General features: G+C 34.5%; 1 protein-coding gene across 8 annotated transcripts in view; it reads right to left on the reverse strand.

Annotated features, from left to right (window-relative positions):
* Positions 1-323: 323 nt before the first annotated feature.
* Positions 324-13,330, reverse strand: part of NIN (ninein) — a 105,898-nt gene continuing 92,891 nt past the window's right edge. For 6 of the 8 annotated variants that reach the window (XM_055537598.1, XM_055537603.1, XM_055537602.1 and 3 more), the window contains 3 exons: positions 9,468-9,668; positions 5,860-5,973; positions 324-4,001 (listed from right to left, as the gene is read on the reverse strand). In XM_055537598.1, coding sequence (XP_055393573.1) covers positions 3,792-4,001; positions 5,860-5,973; positions 9,468-9,668 — 525 coding nt within the window. In that variant the 3' untranslated portion in view covers positions 324-3,791. Of the gene's footprint in view, positions 4,002-5,859; positions 5,974-7,247; positions 7,821-9,467; positions 9,669-13,330 lie in introns of those variants that run through there. The other 2 variants (XM_055537605.1, XM_055537604.1) reach the window with 1 other exon arrangement.

Here is a 13,330-nt window from a genome sequence, read left to right on the forward strand (position 1 = left end):
GGGCTTCACCCGAGGTTGTCAGGATTTTAGAAGTAAATTATGAACCACCACAGGGGTCTCAAACTGGCTGGTGTGATGGTCGCTGATTCTGTGACAGAAATGGAGAAGCAGTGCTCTAGATCACATACAAATCATTCTGGGATTTGGGGCGGCAGAGGGGTTTAAATGCAGGCTCTGAGTCAGTAGGTATGGAGTGGGAGCTCCAGAGATGCTGCATTTGTAAAATGTGTTTAGTGCAATGTTTGGATGCTTTCACTCTAAAAACCGATGATAAACATACTGAAACTGTTTACAAAAGTTCAAGGTGTATAGAAAACAAGGGCCATATTTGCAAAATTATTTATTTACATTTTAAGCTCATGGTAAAATAATTCTAGGATAGAATGGCTAAGATGAAATATACCAAGTCAATATAAACATACACACATTTATCTTTACATGCAAAGAATTCTAGCGATGGCTATGGATGAACTCAGGTTTTCCTTTACAAAACTAATGCTCCTTACAATCATGCTGTGATAATGTCTTCCAATAAGAACAGATTTAATGTATATCATTCAAAAAAAATCTGAGAAACAAAAAGCTGACTTGGATAGATTTATTATTAAACTGCTATCCATATGTCATAAAACCAAAAATGTTTTACAGGGCTGAGATGTTCAAATAGGTCCAAACATGATATAATTAATAACTTTTAAGTAAGGAATGCTTTGGCTATTAGGTTTTGACTTAGTTTTGGCATTACTTGCATAATTTATACCATTTCAGTTAGTCACTTGGTAATCCGTTCAAAACAAGACTTGCTTAATACTATCACAAAGCACTTAGCCTTACCTTGAGTGTGAATATCTTTAAGATCTGACAATAGCAACACATTTCTCTTTTCCTTCACTCAGAAAAAAAGAAATCACAAAAATAAAAAATTCATTTTCACATGTTGAAGTTTTACTCATTCTTAAAAAACCAAAAGTTCCTCATCATAATACCTACTCTGGGTATTGGTACGTTATCAAAATGCTAGACCTGTAAGAACTCCTCCTATACCTTGAAAGCCTATGACTTTGTGATCTACATATGTTTAAGGTTAAATATATAAACAATGCATTTGAAGCATCTGGGAAGAATTCACATTTACAATAGTTTTTAAAAATCTGGGTTTATTAAGTTTTAGAAAAATAAATACTGTGGTTGGTTCTACCCTCCCCATCTACTTTTCTCCCCTTACAAATTTGAGCTTCAGAGTTCAGGCTTCTAAAAAGCAGAAGAAAGCAAAATAGAACAATGTAGATTTTATAATTCACATTTCCCCTTTCTAAGGGTAACATATTATCATAATGGCAAACTTGATTCTCTTTCCTTGAAATGAAGATCCTATCTCCTAAAACTAATTTAAATAACTGTTCTTAAGAAATCAAATGAATTTAACAACCAGTACTTTTAATAAACTAGGAATTAAATGACTATAAAATATATTACATGATTTTAAGGAGTTCTATTATAAAGTCTGAAAGCAAAATCTAAATATTTAATAGTTTAAATTTAATTTCTTTAAATTCTTTTAAAAGCTGTAAGCTATATTATAAATTGCCAGTTAAATTCCCACTCTAGTCTACAAAAATAATCTGCTGCACAAATATATAAATTTAAGGTAACGCTATTTCTTGTGTTGATCTTTTTTCCAGTCTTATAAGTTCAGTAAAACAAAAAGTAAGCACCTAGATATTAAATTAACTTTCATTTGAGCAGCATTTTGATTTTAGATAAAGGGATTCTAAATGTAGTCTAAAACTTTCCAGAAGTCATATTTACATGCATTGTACAGCACTTTATATACATATAAATACAGACTTATAAGAAATAAACAAATTAACCTACACTTTTCATAATGTAAAAAATAAAGATAAAAATACAACATATGTGATCATATGGTAAGCCATCTATTTGAGAAATATGCTTGGTTTTCAGTTCTGATGGCAAAAGCCTTGAATAACTTAAAGCATATCACATAAAAACACCACAGGTGCTTAGTTTATTTACGATCTTGACCTAGGCCTATCCACAGTTTTTAAGTGTTAGTCAATGCCATACAAGTAGTTGAGTTTACTAGAAATGTCTGCACTGGAGAAAAATGATTATGGAAGGTATGACAGCAGATATCAAATGTTTTTAAATATAACTATAGGGAGGGATTAAAATTAATTCTTTTCCGGGGGAAATCAGGGATTTCTGATAATAGAGCTTTCTTTAGCAGTTTGCTTCATGTTTTGTTCCTGCCCATAAGGTAGTGTTTGATTTTTGCTGTGATACCTCTTATAAAAAATTGATGGACTTGACTTTCCTCTAATGCAGCAGAGTGAATTTTTGTGATCTAATTACTCTTCCATAAAAACAAATAGGTGGCTGTGATAAGCTCTGTTTGCGTCCCACACACAGTAAGTTCTTTACCAACCAATTCCTGGCTAGAAGCAGGGATTTTACCTGGGGAAAAAAAGTTACTCAGAACGTTTACTGTGCTATAATGTTCTAGTCTTGAGACTGATTGGAAAACTCTATTTGGCGCTCCTTTACCTCAGATGGCATGCCAGTTCTTATCACAGTATGAAATTCTTATGATCAGATTCAAGGTACAGAGGAATAGGAAGCATGGAAATTTTGACCCACATTAAACAAACAAGCAAATAATAACTCTTGCATAAGTTAAAAGAGGTTTTTAACTCTAAAAGCAAGGCCCTTTCCCCAGAAAATTAAATTCATTAAAAATGTAGAAATAAAAATCCCATTATGGCTCTAAATATACAACAAATAAATAGTCACGTATTTTATACATTTCAAATTTTTAAAGAGCCCTACAGTATTTCAGGAAGATGACTTAAAGTGTTGTTCCCTGAGTTTTTGATGCAACTCCAAATATAAGTTCACCAACTCCAAGACCTTAAAGAGAGAAAAATCCACATGGTTTGCTTCCTCTCTTTTAGGATTAGCTGTTTACTCCAAAGCAGTTCGTTCAGTGCTTACCCTATAGTTCAAATGCTTTAAGAATGTGGCTTTATCCATTTCTTAGAAGACAAACTCCCAAAGAAACTTCTCAGAAGGAAAAAAAAAAAAGATTGTTTAAAGAAAGTAAAGTTTTAACATTAGTTTACAGTGCAGTTGAGTAAATGAGTTTTATATCTGTAATACATCAAGAGTGGTAATACTGTCATATGTATTAGAAGGTAGAGTTCTATGAATTCTGCCTTTTCTGACCTCAGTGGTTATTGACTCTAGTTTCTGTTACCAAACAGAAAGTCTAACAATTAAAAAAACCCAAACTACTAGAAACAGAATGACTCTTCCATATTTAAGTGTATGAGAAGACATACATTTGGTATTAAAATAAAGATCAAAACAACCAATTAATAATATCTCAATTTTAAAAAATATTCAATTTATATAATAACTTATACATAATAGTAATTTTCAAAAACTCATTCAAAACTGGGGTTTTAAAATTCTTGAAGGTGTTTTCATATCACTTTCTTGATGGTTATTAAAATATTTTTTAAAAATTCAAAGCTTGGGAATAGTTCAGTGAAATAAATATTTGTTTGCAACTTCCATTACAGTCTATTTATAAAAACTAATTACAGTGAATAGAGACTTGAATTCTATTCCTGGAAGTTTTAGGTTAGGCTTAACTTTAAGCCACTAAAGGTTCCTAAGAAAACAACAACAACAACAACAGTTGAGAGAACATCTGAAATGTCCCGTCCATTTCAGTAAAGTGCACAATTGTTCATCCTTTGGCTTGGCTATGACCTCAAAGGAGGTGTAGAAGTCAGTGGTGCTGGTGTCAGATTCCTGACTATATTACTGAGGCTGGCAATCTTCTCTTCTAGGAGGTAATTTTTCTTCTCTGCTGTTTTTTGTCGCTGTTCAGTCATTTCCAGAGCTTTCAACAACTGGGCATTTTCCACATACAAATCCTTCACTATTGCATCTGCTTTAGTATTCTTGCAGAGCTGGAAACAGAACCAGAAACATCTTGACTCTATTTCTGTTATTCTTTTAAAAGATCCGACATAAGGACAGTTGTTTATAAAGGCAAATGGCTTCTATCAGTTATATTCTTTTATTTTACAATACAGCTTTAATATCAGACCTGGTACCAGGTATACAGGTAAAACAAATCCACTTATTCCAGGCTGTTTCTTTGCATAATTTGTTTGTAGAAATCACTAATAAAAGAACAAATTGATATTTGAGGGCTCAAACATGAAGGTATTTTTCAGTCTAGGTATTATTTCTTTATTCATTCTCTAAAAATATCACAATACTTTTATAATTTAAATTTCTGAGGCTGTGAACTGTTTACCTGTTATTAACAATAGATGCTTGTCTCCCATTCATAACTACATACAACCTACTGATTATTTTAAAATGTAGCTCATGTATTATAACACAAAGATTCAGCAGTTACTTCCTTTTAAAATAAAACCTTGTCTAGAAGAGATATTCTAATCTTTATGGTTAAAATATATAGTCTTGGTTAGGGTGGGAACACTCTTCAGCAGAATAGGATAATTTGATTTTTGATCTCCTTAGTTAATATCTTCCAATCCCCTTTCCCTTATTATACCTTTAACTCCTCATTTTACACCCAGTTTCAGGCAATGCATCTACAAGTATGAAGGTTTAAGGTAATAAAGAAAACTTAAGGCATGGCTAATTTACATAATATCATTTCAAACAGCAATGCTAAAGACTATCACACGGAAGCCCAGGACCTAGGTGACTGGCAAGTTTAACATAAAACTAACATTATTTTCTATTAAACTGTTTTAGTGTATAACCTTTCCTCTTTCCCTTCTATTAAAAAACACTTCAGTGACTCTTATCCACTACACAACAAAATCCAAACTCTTGTGGTTTAGCACTAAGACCCTCTACTGTCTACTCTTCCCTCTCTAGTTTCTTTTGCTTCTCCCAGAATAGGATGAACTGTTAATGCCAAAGTGTTTGTAGATGTCCACACCCCATGTTACCCATTTTCTTTGTTTTTGAACTGCTACTGGAAGTACTGCCAAATGGTCAGTACCATGTACGTGAACTACACTCCATATTATGGGCAGGGATTTTGCTAGTATTTCTAGTACTTGGAACAGAACCTGGCATGTAGTGACTATGTGTTGAATAAATGATTAAGGGACTGAATCAATAAATGTAAGAACAGGACTTTCTCTTTCTCTCCATTCTGTATACTAAGATTTCGGACACAGGAAAGTTCCTGTCCACCATTCTTCTCAGATTCTACATGTCTAAAAATCCAGGTTGGGCAGTTTCTACCCTCCTACCCCCTGCCACAGTTTGTCTCAATCTCAGATTTCAGAGAGGTTATAACATTCCCTAGAAAGTAGTCTTTTCTGTTATGTCTCTTCAGTGGATGCACAAATAATTTATAAGCACTCAGGCCACATCTGCTGCCAGCAGGAAACAAGGATCAGCCTACTTGGTGGTCCTGAATTTGAGAGTCCAGATTTTTATTCAAAACAGAGCCTTTTGGGGTCTGGCTATAGCCACAAGTTAGATTTTGAGGTTGTCATAGTTGCTGCAAACAAAAAAGCTAAAGTTACATTTATTATCCCCCATTTTTTACAAATATAAAATTTCTGTTTATTTGGGGGAAAAAATCTATAAAAGTTCAATTTGGATTGAACCTCATTAGAAATGCTTTAGAAATTCTTCTAATTTAGGAGTTTATAATAGAGTTTGCCTTTATTAGACAATAAAAGTTAGCAAGTTAGTAGCAATAAAGGAATTTAAAACTGGAGTTAAAGCAGAAGGTGAGATGGGTGGGCAGATATGACCTGGGAAGCTCACTTGTTCTTTGAGCTGATTCACTTTCTCCTGAAGAAGCCTTTTCACCAGTTTCAATTTCTGTTCAACTTCCAACATTCGTTCCTCCATGACAGTTACCAGGTATTCCTGGTTTCCCTGAAGGAAAAGAAAAAAAATTGTATTGTTATTTGAAAATCATGCCATGAGAAAGCACTAGTAGTTAATTTTCCCCATAAGATGCCTAGAGAAAGGACAGCAAATGTTTGCTTTTGAATAGCAAGGGTGGATTTCTGAACAGTGCATGTGTTGCACAGGTTAGAAAGGTAACCCTATCAGAGAAAGAAATCAAAGATAAAAAAAAGACTCTTACCTGTGCTACCATCTTCCCCCGAGATAAAGCAAAATTCTTAAAACCAATACTTTAAGATCTATGTGTACTTATTATAGTAAAATAGGTATCCAAAGTAAATTAAAATATGGTTATCAACCTTTCATCTGTGATTTGGGTCTTTGCAATACTGTGGGACTTTCAACAACAAAATGAATAAAAACTGAGTTTATTCAGGATCAGCTAACATTTCCAATCAGCTTGCAGTATGTGTGTCTGTTTTTATCTTTGAAATGGCTGGTTACTGTGAGGGTGTTAGTGTTTCTAGTAGCCTCTTCCCACTAGTTCTTCTAATTATTGGTTTCCTAATTTGACTTGTCAATGTGCAGCAAATACCTGAATTGGAAGAGGGACTTATCATTAGAACATATTTAAAACTAAAAATTTTCTTCCCATAAAGAGCTCCTAGATGAAACAATAGGGCAGAAAAAGGACGCTGGCTTCTCCTCCTCTCCTTATACCACAGTGATGGATTAAGGTGTGTGTGGGTTTTGGAGTGCAGAGGGACCTAGAACAAGATTTAGAGTGCAACTGACTACCCCTTCTCCCGGTCTACCAAAATGTTCACATAAAGAATTTCAGATTCTTTAAAAGGTTTAAATTAAAAGATTCTTCAAATGTTTACGCAAGACTCAGGTGTTAGTAGCTGATGGCATAACCTGTCCTTAAAAATATACCCCAAAGTGTCCTTTAAAAAGCACAAAGAATGACCAAATGTGAGGTGAAAGCCAACAGTTTGTGTATTAAATAATAGCATTTATTCAAACATAAAAGAAACAACTAAGCCATGCAACTAATTTAAAGATAAAAACTGTAGTAGGGAAAAGAATAATGCAGAATTTTTAAGAAACCAGGTCCTAAGAGCATCTAAAAATCCTATATTTTAAAAGGTACAATGGCTTTTTAAAATTCAAACATAAATGGAAAATGCCAGATTTCCACTTGCCTTAAAAAAAAGAAAAAGCAAAAAACCTGGATAATTAATTCAAAGAACATGGGGCATGGCAAAAGAGTGGGGAAAGAGGAAAAAAAAAAGCAGTCATATATTTAAAATTTATTTTATTCCATCAAAAATTTCCTTTTTCCTGTCAAAAAAGTATTATACATCTTATATAAAACAGTATAAATAATCCTGATTTTCTTCAAATTCCATATATAAAAGCAGTACCTTTTGTTAAAAGTATTTACAATGTATGGAATGAGAAAATATATAGAATACATCAAGAATCTCAAATCTACACTCTTTAGATAGTATAAATAATTAAGTGTAACAAGCTGAGATTTGTGAATTTGATTCACAAAATTCACATCCTTTCAAGAATCTCAAATTCATACTCTTTAAATGGTATAATTAAGTGTAACAAGCTGAAATTTGTGAATTTGATTCACATAAATAAGAAACATAATACTGCAAAGGCTTAATAATAAAACTTAAAAGAGCACTTGATTCCAAAACATTTCTCAGCTTATGTCTATATTTGTGTGGTGTGTGTGGGTGTGTGCATTTGAGTATCTGCCATGGTAAGAAATGCCATCAATAACAGCCCAGTTTTCACAGGTGCCCAATCCTTCTGTAGGAATCTGCATGCACTGCTCGCTGCTCCGGTAGCAAGGCCTAGAGAAAGAAGGCAAGTGGTACACTTCACCCTGATGTCAAGATTATGCTTTTGGGGGGAATCTAAATTCACACGTTTATAATGCAAACAATTTTTAAAAGCACACAGCAATACTACACATGCAAGCGAAGCAACACAAGGCAGAAGAAATCATATCACTCCACACACAGAGACAACATGCAGATTCTAACAACATTCTGTATTCTTAAAATCGGTGTCAGCTCAGTTACCAGAAACAAAGAGAGCCTGCCGTCACCTTCTCGTGAGAGCAATAAGCAGTCCACTCTGCCATCTGGCTGGAGAAATTCTCTCTCTTTTTAAGTACAAAAGTCTTAACAGTTTTTGTCTATCTAATCCTCAAGTAATTGAAGTAAAGGGATACTTTTTAAACACTGGTAGGTGGGTTGGGAGGAGCATGTTTTTAAAGTAGTATATATGAGAATAATGAATAGGATCTTTGATCATTTGATTTAAAATGTCTATTAAAAACTGAGGTCAAAAAAAATAAATAAATAAATAAAAATAATAATAAAAACTGAGGTCAAGTTTTACGATTCACTTCTATAATGAAGCATCTGTCCAATACCTACCATCACAATTTTACTTCTGGAATTAACTTTTAGTACTTGGAAATTGAATGTAGGAAGCTTCCAAAAACATGGATTTTAAGTCTTTGTTAGAAAGAATAGATGATGACTACATCATGCAAAAGCATAGATATATATTAGTAGGCAAAGAAAACAAAATTGCTCCAATGTACAATTAATGGTGCTAATATGACTTTGCAAAGCCAGTGTGACCAGATTACAGGAAAAGAGTTGGGAAATTCCTTGTCAAATGTCACCTGATAGGCAAGGTACATTTTGAAAACAGAAGAGTTATTCAAACTAGAATGAACTAATCTAGAATTCTGCAAATTAAGGAGTGTTTTTAATTTTATTCCTAATTCTGAGGAAGAATTAAGAGACTTCTGAAAGAAGAGAATCATGAATGAAGCACTAAAAAGAAAATTTAACTATTTGAAAACTTAGGTAATATAAGATAGTGTCTGGTAGTGAGCTGGGATAATGCTAATTCAAAGGGAAGAAGAAGAAGATCTTTATTTTCTTAAAAATAGTTTTTCAAACTAGATCATTTAAAAAATAAGTTAAATGAACTTTGGTCAACTTAAAAAAGTCACTGATGACACTTTCTACTTTAATAGTTGTGAAAAGTCCCCATTTGTGAATTCCAAGGAACTCAGCAGGCCACACCCTCTAGTACAAGAAAACCCAGGATGCTTTGTTAGTAATACATATCCTAGAGTTGCACTTGAATTCTGTAATATTTTTGGCATCAGACAAGAATGTTAGGTCAATTGCACAGTATGCTCAAGTGAGCCTGACACTTCATCATCGCTTAGCAACTTGCATGAGACCCAGAACTCTTAATTACCCAGCTTAGAAGCTGAGAGCTCAAAAGTAGCACTACAAAAACCAAGATCAAAGCCAAAACAGCACTGAAGTTCTGTGGATTTGTAATACAGGTAAGGTGTAACTGACAAAAGATTGAGGTTCTTCATCCCCACCTTTGAACTGGTGTAACTTCCAAATAGGTAAAATTGAATTAGGTGATCTGCGTTTACTATTAGAAAAAGGTCGTCATACCTGTGGTGTGCTGGTTTCAGAAGTCCTATTTTCAAGTTCCTCCTGCAGGCACTGGTTTATCCTTTCTGCCTGCAGCAGCTGACGTTGAAGCTGCAGAAACTGCTCCCTGGGAACCACTGGACAGGCTTGCTGCTGGAGCAGTTGCAGTTCCCAAGCATGAGGGGATGGGCTAAGCATCACAGTGGACCTCAGGTGCTGCATCTGGAGAATAAGAGCAAAGCCCTAGTCAGCTACCATGCCTTCAGTCACAGAGCTGCCTTGAAAGTAGCCGGCAGAGAGAAAGGAAGTCTATGGATTCATATTAATGGCCTCTCAGACTTACTGATAACTTGAAAACAGGCAGCACATGATCCCAAGTAAGAATAAAAAATCATTTTGCCAAAAAAAAAAAAAAAATCATTTTGCTTAGGAGGTAATACATTTAATGAACAAGCAGGCCTTAAAAGTTTTAGACTTAAACTGTACTTCCTCAATCTTAAGCAACAATTGAACATGAGGTACATGGTGCACATGTCTGGATTTTCCTTTTTTCTTCCCACACTAGAACATTAAATTAACCCTCTTTAAAAAAAATGGTGGAATATGCAAAGGGCAGAAAGAGGTTATGCTCTAGAGTTTTGCCACTTACCATTCATAAAGATTCTTAAAAGCAGTTCAATGACTACTTTTTTTCTAAGTTAGCAATTTGTTTTAAAAATCTCACCTTGCATCTCAAATTATTTTAATCTATCTTAGTTTATCAGACAGGCAATTCTGGGACATAAGGTGATATTCCAGAATATTTGGGAATCGAAGTACATGGAATGAAAGGATTTATTCAAGACAATGAGGAAATGGTATGTGTATCACATGCCAATCAAAAGTGGGGCAAGGGAAAGAAGGCACTGCATTTGGTCAGTGAGGCATGCCACTTCATATCTGTGGACACATTCAGCAGACACAGAGCTCAATGGAAGACATGCAACAAATATGACCAATTACTAAACTCATGAGGAAGCACCCCCAGGCATGTGAGAAGGGAAAAAGGCCCTCCAAGACACAACTAGAATTAAATGTTATCATGAAACTTCAGAGCCACTATCCATTTCCTTAAATTTAAATTTCTGAGGTGGGTTGTTACCCATTTTGAAATATTTCTAGTTATAGATTTAGAAAACCCACCACTTTATGATCCCCTGATTTTGTATCAGTGGGATGATTTTCTTCACTATGTCTTTAAATACTGAGGAAAATCCTGATGGAAATGTAAACAGATGTATTCCAGAGTTAAATGAAATTGAATATTGGCTCTTAAGTATTTATTAACTGTCATAGTAGTAGAAATGATTACATGAAAAAGCGGTTTAATGAGATGTCTCCATGCTATGAAATTCATTGAAAGAGAATGTTCTACCTTCACACACTATCTCAGGCAGAGAACTGCACCCTTCTCTGCTAGTTCCAACCACAGAGTTCTAGGTACAGGTTAGCCACAGATAAAACAAAAACAAAAGAGAATTACAGGAGTTAGAGAAAGAAAATATGAGTTATAAAGAGAAAGAACAGTACAAAACAGGGTATATTATATACCTTAACACATATGCTCCAGTCAGTAGGAACTTAAAAAGACCAACATTTACATTTCTCTGTATATAAATTTTACAGATATTAAAATGTCAAACAGCTCTTAATTTTGTAGCCACTTCCTCATCTATTGTAATTTGGTTGGTTTATGAGCTTGCTTCTTTACCTCAATTCATTCCAATACAATAATTCAGAAGATTTCAAGCAGTATGGAATAGACCTGATGTTAAATACCTTGCCTTGTGGAGATGCAGGATATAAACCATAAAACATTTTTATTGTTAAAGTATCTGAACTATTGACTATCAGAGGTACACACCAAACTATAAGAACTGCTAACAGTCTTTAACTTTTTAAGTATTCAAAACAAATTGTTTATGGAACATTGCCTCATATAGTTGAAAAAACCATGGAGTGGGTGACAAATTCTTCCATTTCCTTGTCTAATAATTTGGGATCTTTAATTGCCCTGGGGTAAGGGTATGTGTCGGAGAAGGCAATGGCAACCCACTCCAGTACTCTTGTCTGGAAAATCCCATGAATGGAGGAGCCTGGCAGGCTGCAGTCCATGAGGTCGCTAAGAGTCAGACACGACTGAGAGACTTCCCTTTCACTTTTCACTTTCATGCATTGGAGAAGGAAATGGCAACCCACTCCAGTGTTCTTGCCTGGGGAATCCCAAGGACGGGGGAGCCTGGTGGGCTGCCGTCTATGGGGTCGCACAGAGTCGGACACGACTGAAGTGACTTAGCAGCAGCAGCAGCAGCAAGGGTATGTGTTATATTAATCAGTGATTTTAAATTATCCTATAGGGGTGAGAAGAAATTCCTTCCCCCAAAGGAGTGCATACATCAGATAGAATCACTTAGAAAGCTTTCCCTAAATTCCTTGATACCAAAGATTCTGATGTAGGACTATCTCCCTGACTGCCTACTGCCCCTCCCCCAAACCTGATAAGAATCCATGCTGGAGTGAGAGGAATGTACCTATCCCCAGGTAAGCTGGGCAAAAAAAAATGGTGTGAAAAACCACTGTACATCCTCAAATTTGGCCTAATCTTTAGATATCACAGCATAAATAAAAATCCAATTTATAGGTCCAGTGGGAAGGGGACATGAAGAGTTATTGCTTAATGTTTAGAGTTTCTATTTGGGGTGATGAAAAGGTTTTAGAAGTAGCGGTGACATTGTGAATGTAATTAATGCCACTGAATGCCACTTAACAAAATTTGCCATTTTAATCGTTCATGTATATATATATTTCTATATATATATATATACACACACACACACATAGTATAATTTAAAACACAATGTCATATACCCAAACCGCTGAATTAGACACTTTAATGAATGAATTGTGCAGTGTGTGAATTACATTTAATAAAGCTGCTAAAGAATTATATGTCTGCAGAGTTCACAGCTCAGTCTTATTTCAATGGAAGTTTCATTAGAATAGTGTATGAGGTGTTCTTTACAGTGTTTCAATTAAAAATTCATGCTTTTTCTTTTTTCAGCTCCGGTGCCAAGAACACTTAATTTCCTTCATCCATTACCAAATATTTACTACTAGATCAGGGAGAAAAGTAATGAGGGGAAATTGCTTATGATGACTAATCATGTAAAGTATGATTGGGAGAGAAGGGAGCATATGAGGCCAAAGAGAGCAGGTGGGAGAAGACTCAGCCTGTTGGAAGGACATTTGCAGAGGATCTAACAGTGATTAAGTATACCCTGTTACTTTTCAACTGGGTACTAGACATGTCATGTGTGGCTTCAGATATCTCATTCATTAGAGTATATAATTATTTCATCAGAAAAGCATTTCTACATATAAACACAGCCTGCAGCTCAGAGTTTTAATAAATTCATTTATTATATGCAGAAGGAAAAGCAAATATGGTTTGGATTTCATTCTTTATAGTTTCACTAATCTCCCTATTAGTAGATAAATCAGAGAACATAAAATTGACAGAAACTTTAGTGGTCATTTAAATGTAAATGCGATATGTTTGCCCATATTTCATATTTAAAAACCAAGCATCTATTGAAATGTAATTACCTTTGCATGTGTCCAGCTTCATGAAAGAAAATATTTATATATCTCTCTTCCTATGATTCTGGCTTTAAAATATTTGTATACACAGAACTTTTTTTTTCATTCATTGATTTCTTTATTAAGTGTCTTCATGAGCCAGACACTATTCAGATGCCTTATCTGACATATCAACATTTACAATCTATTTGGATAATAATTACACCCTTGCTGATTTAAATTTCTTTTCTTCTTTTCTTTCTCAC

This window comes from Bubalus kerabau, chromosome 10 (assembly GCF_029407905.1).
Source record: "Bubalus kerabau isolate K-KA32 ecotype Philippines breed swamp buffalo chromosome 10, PCC_UOA_SB_1v2, whole genome shotgun sequence".
Taxonomy (NCBI): Eukaryota; Metazoa; Chordata; class Mammalia; order Artiodactyla; family Bovidae; genus Bubalus; species Bubalus kerabau.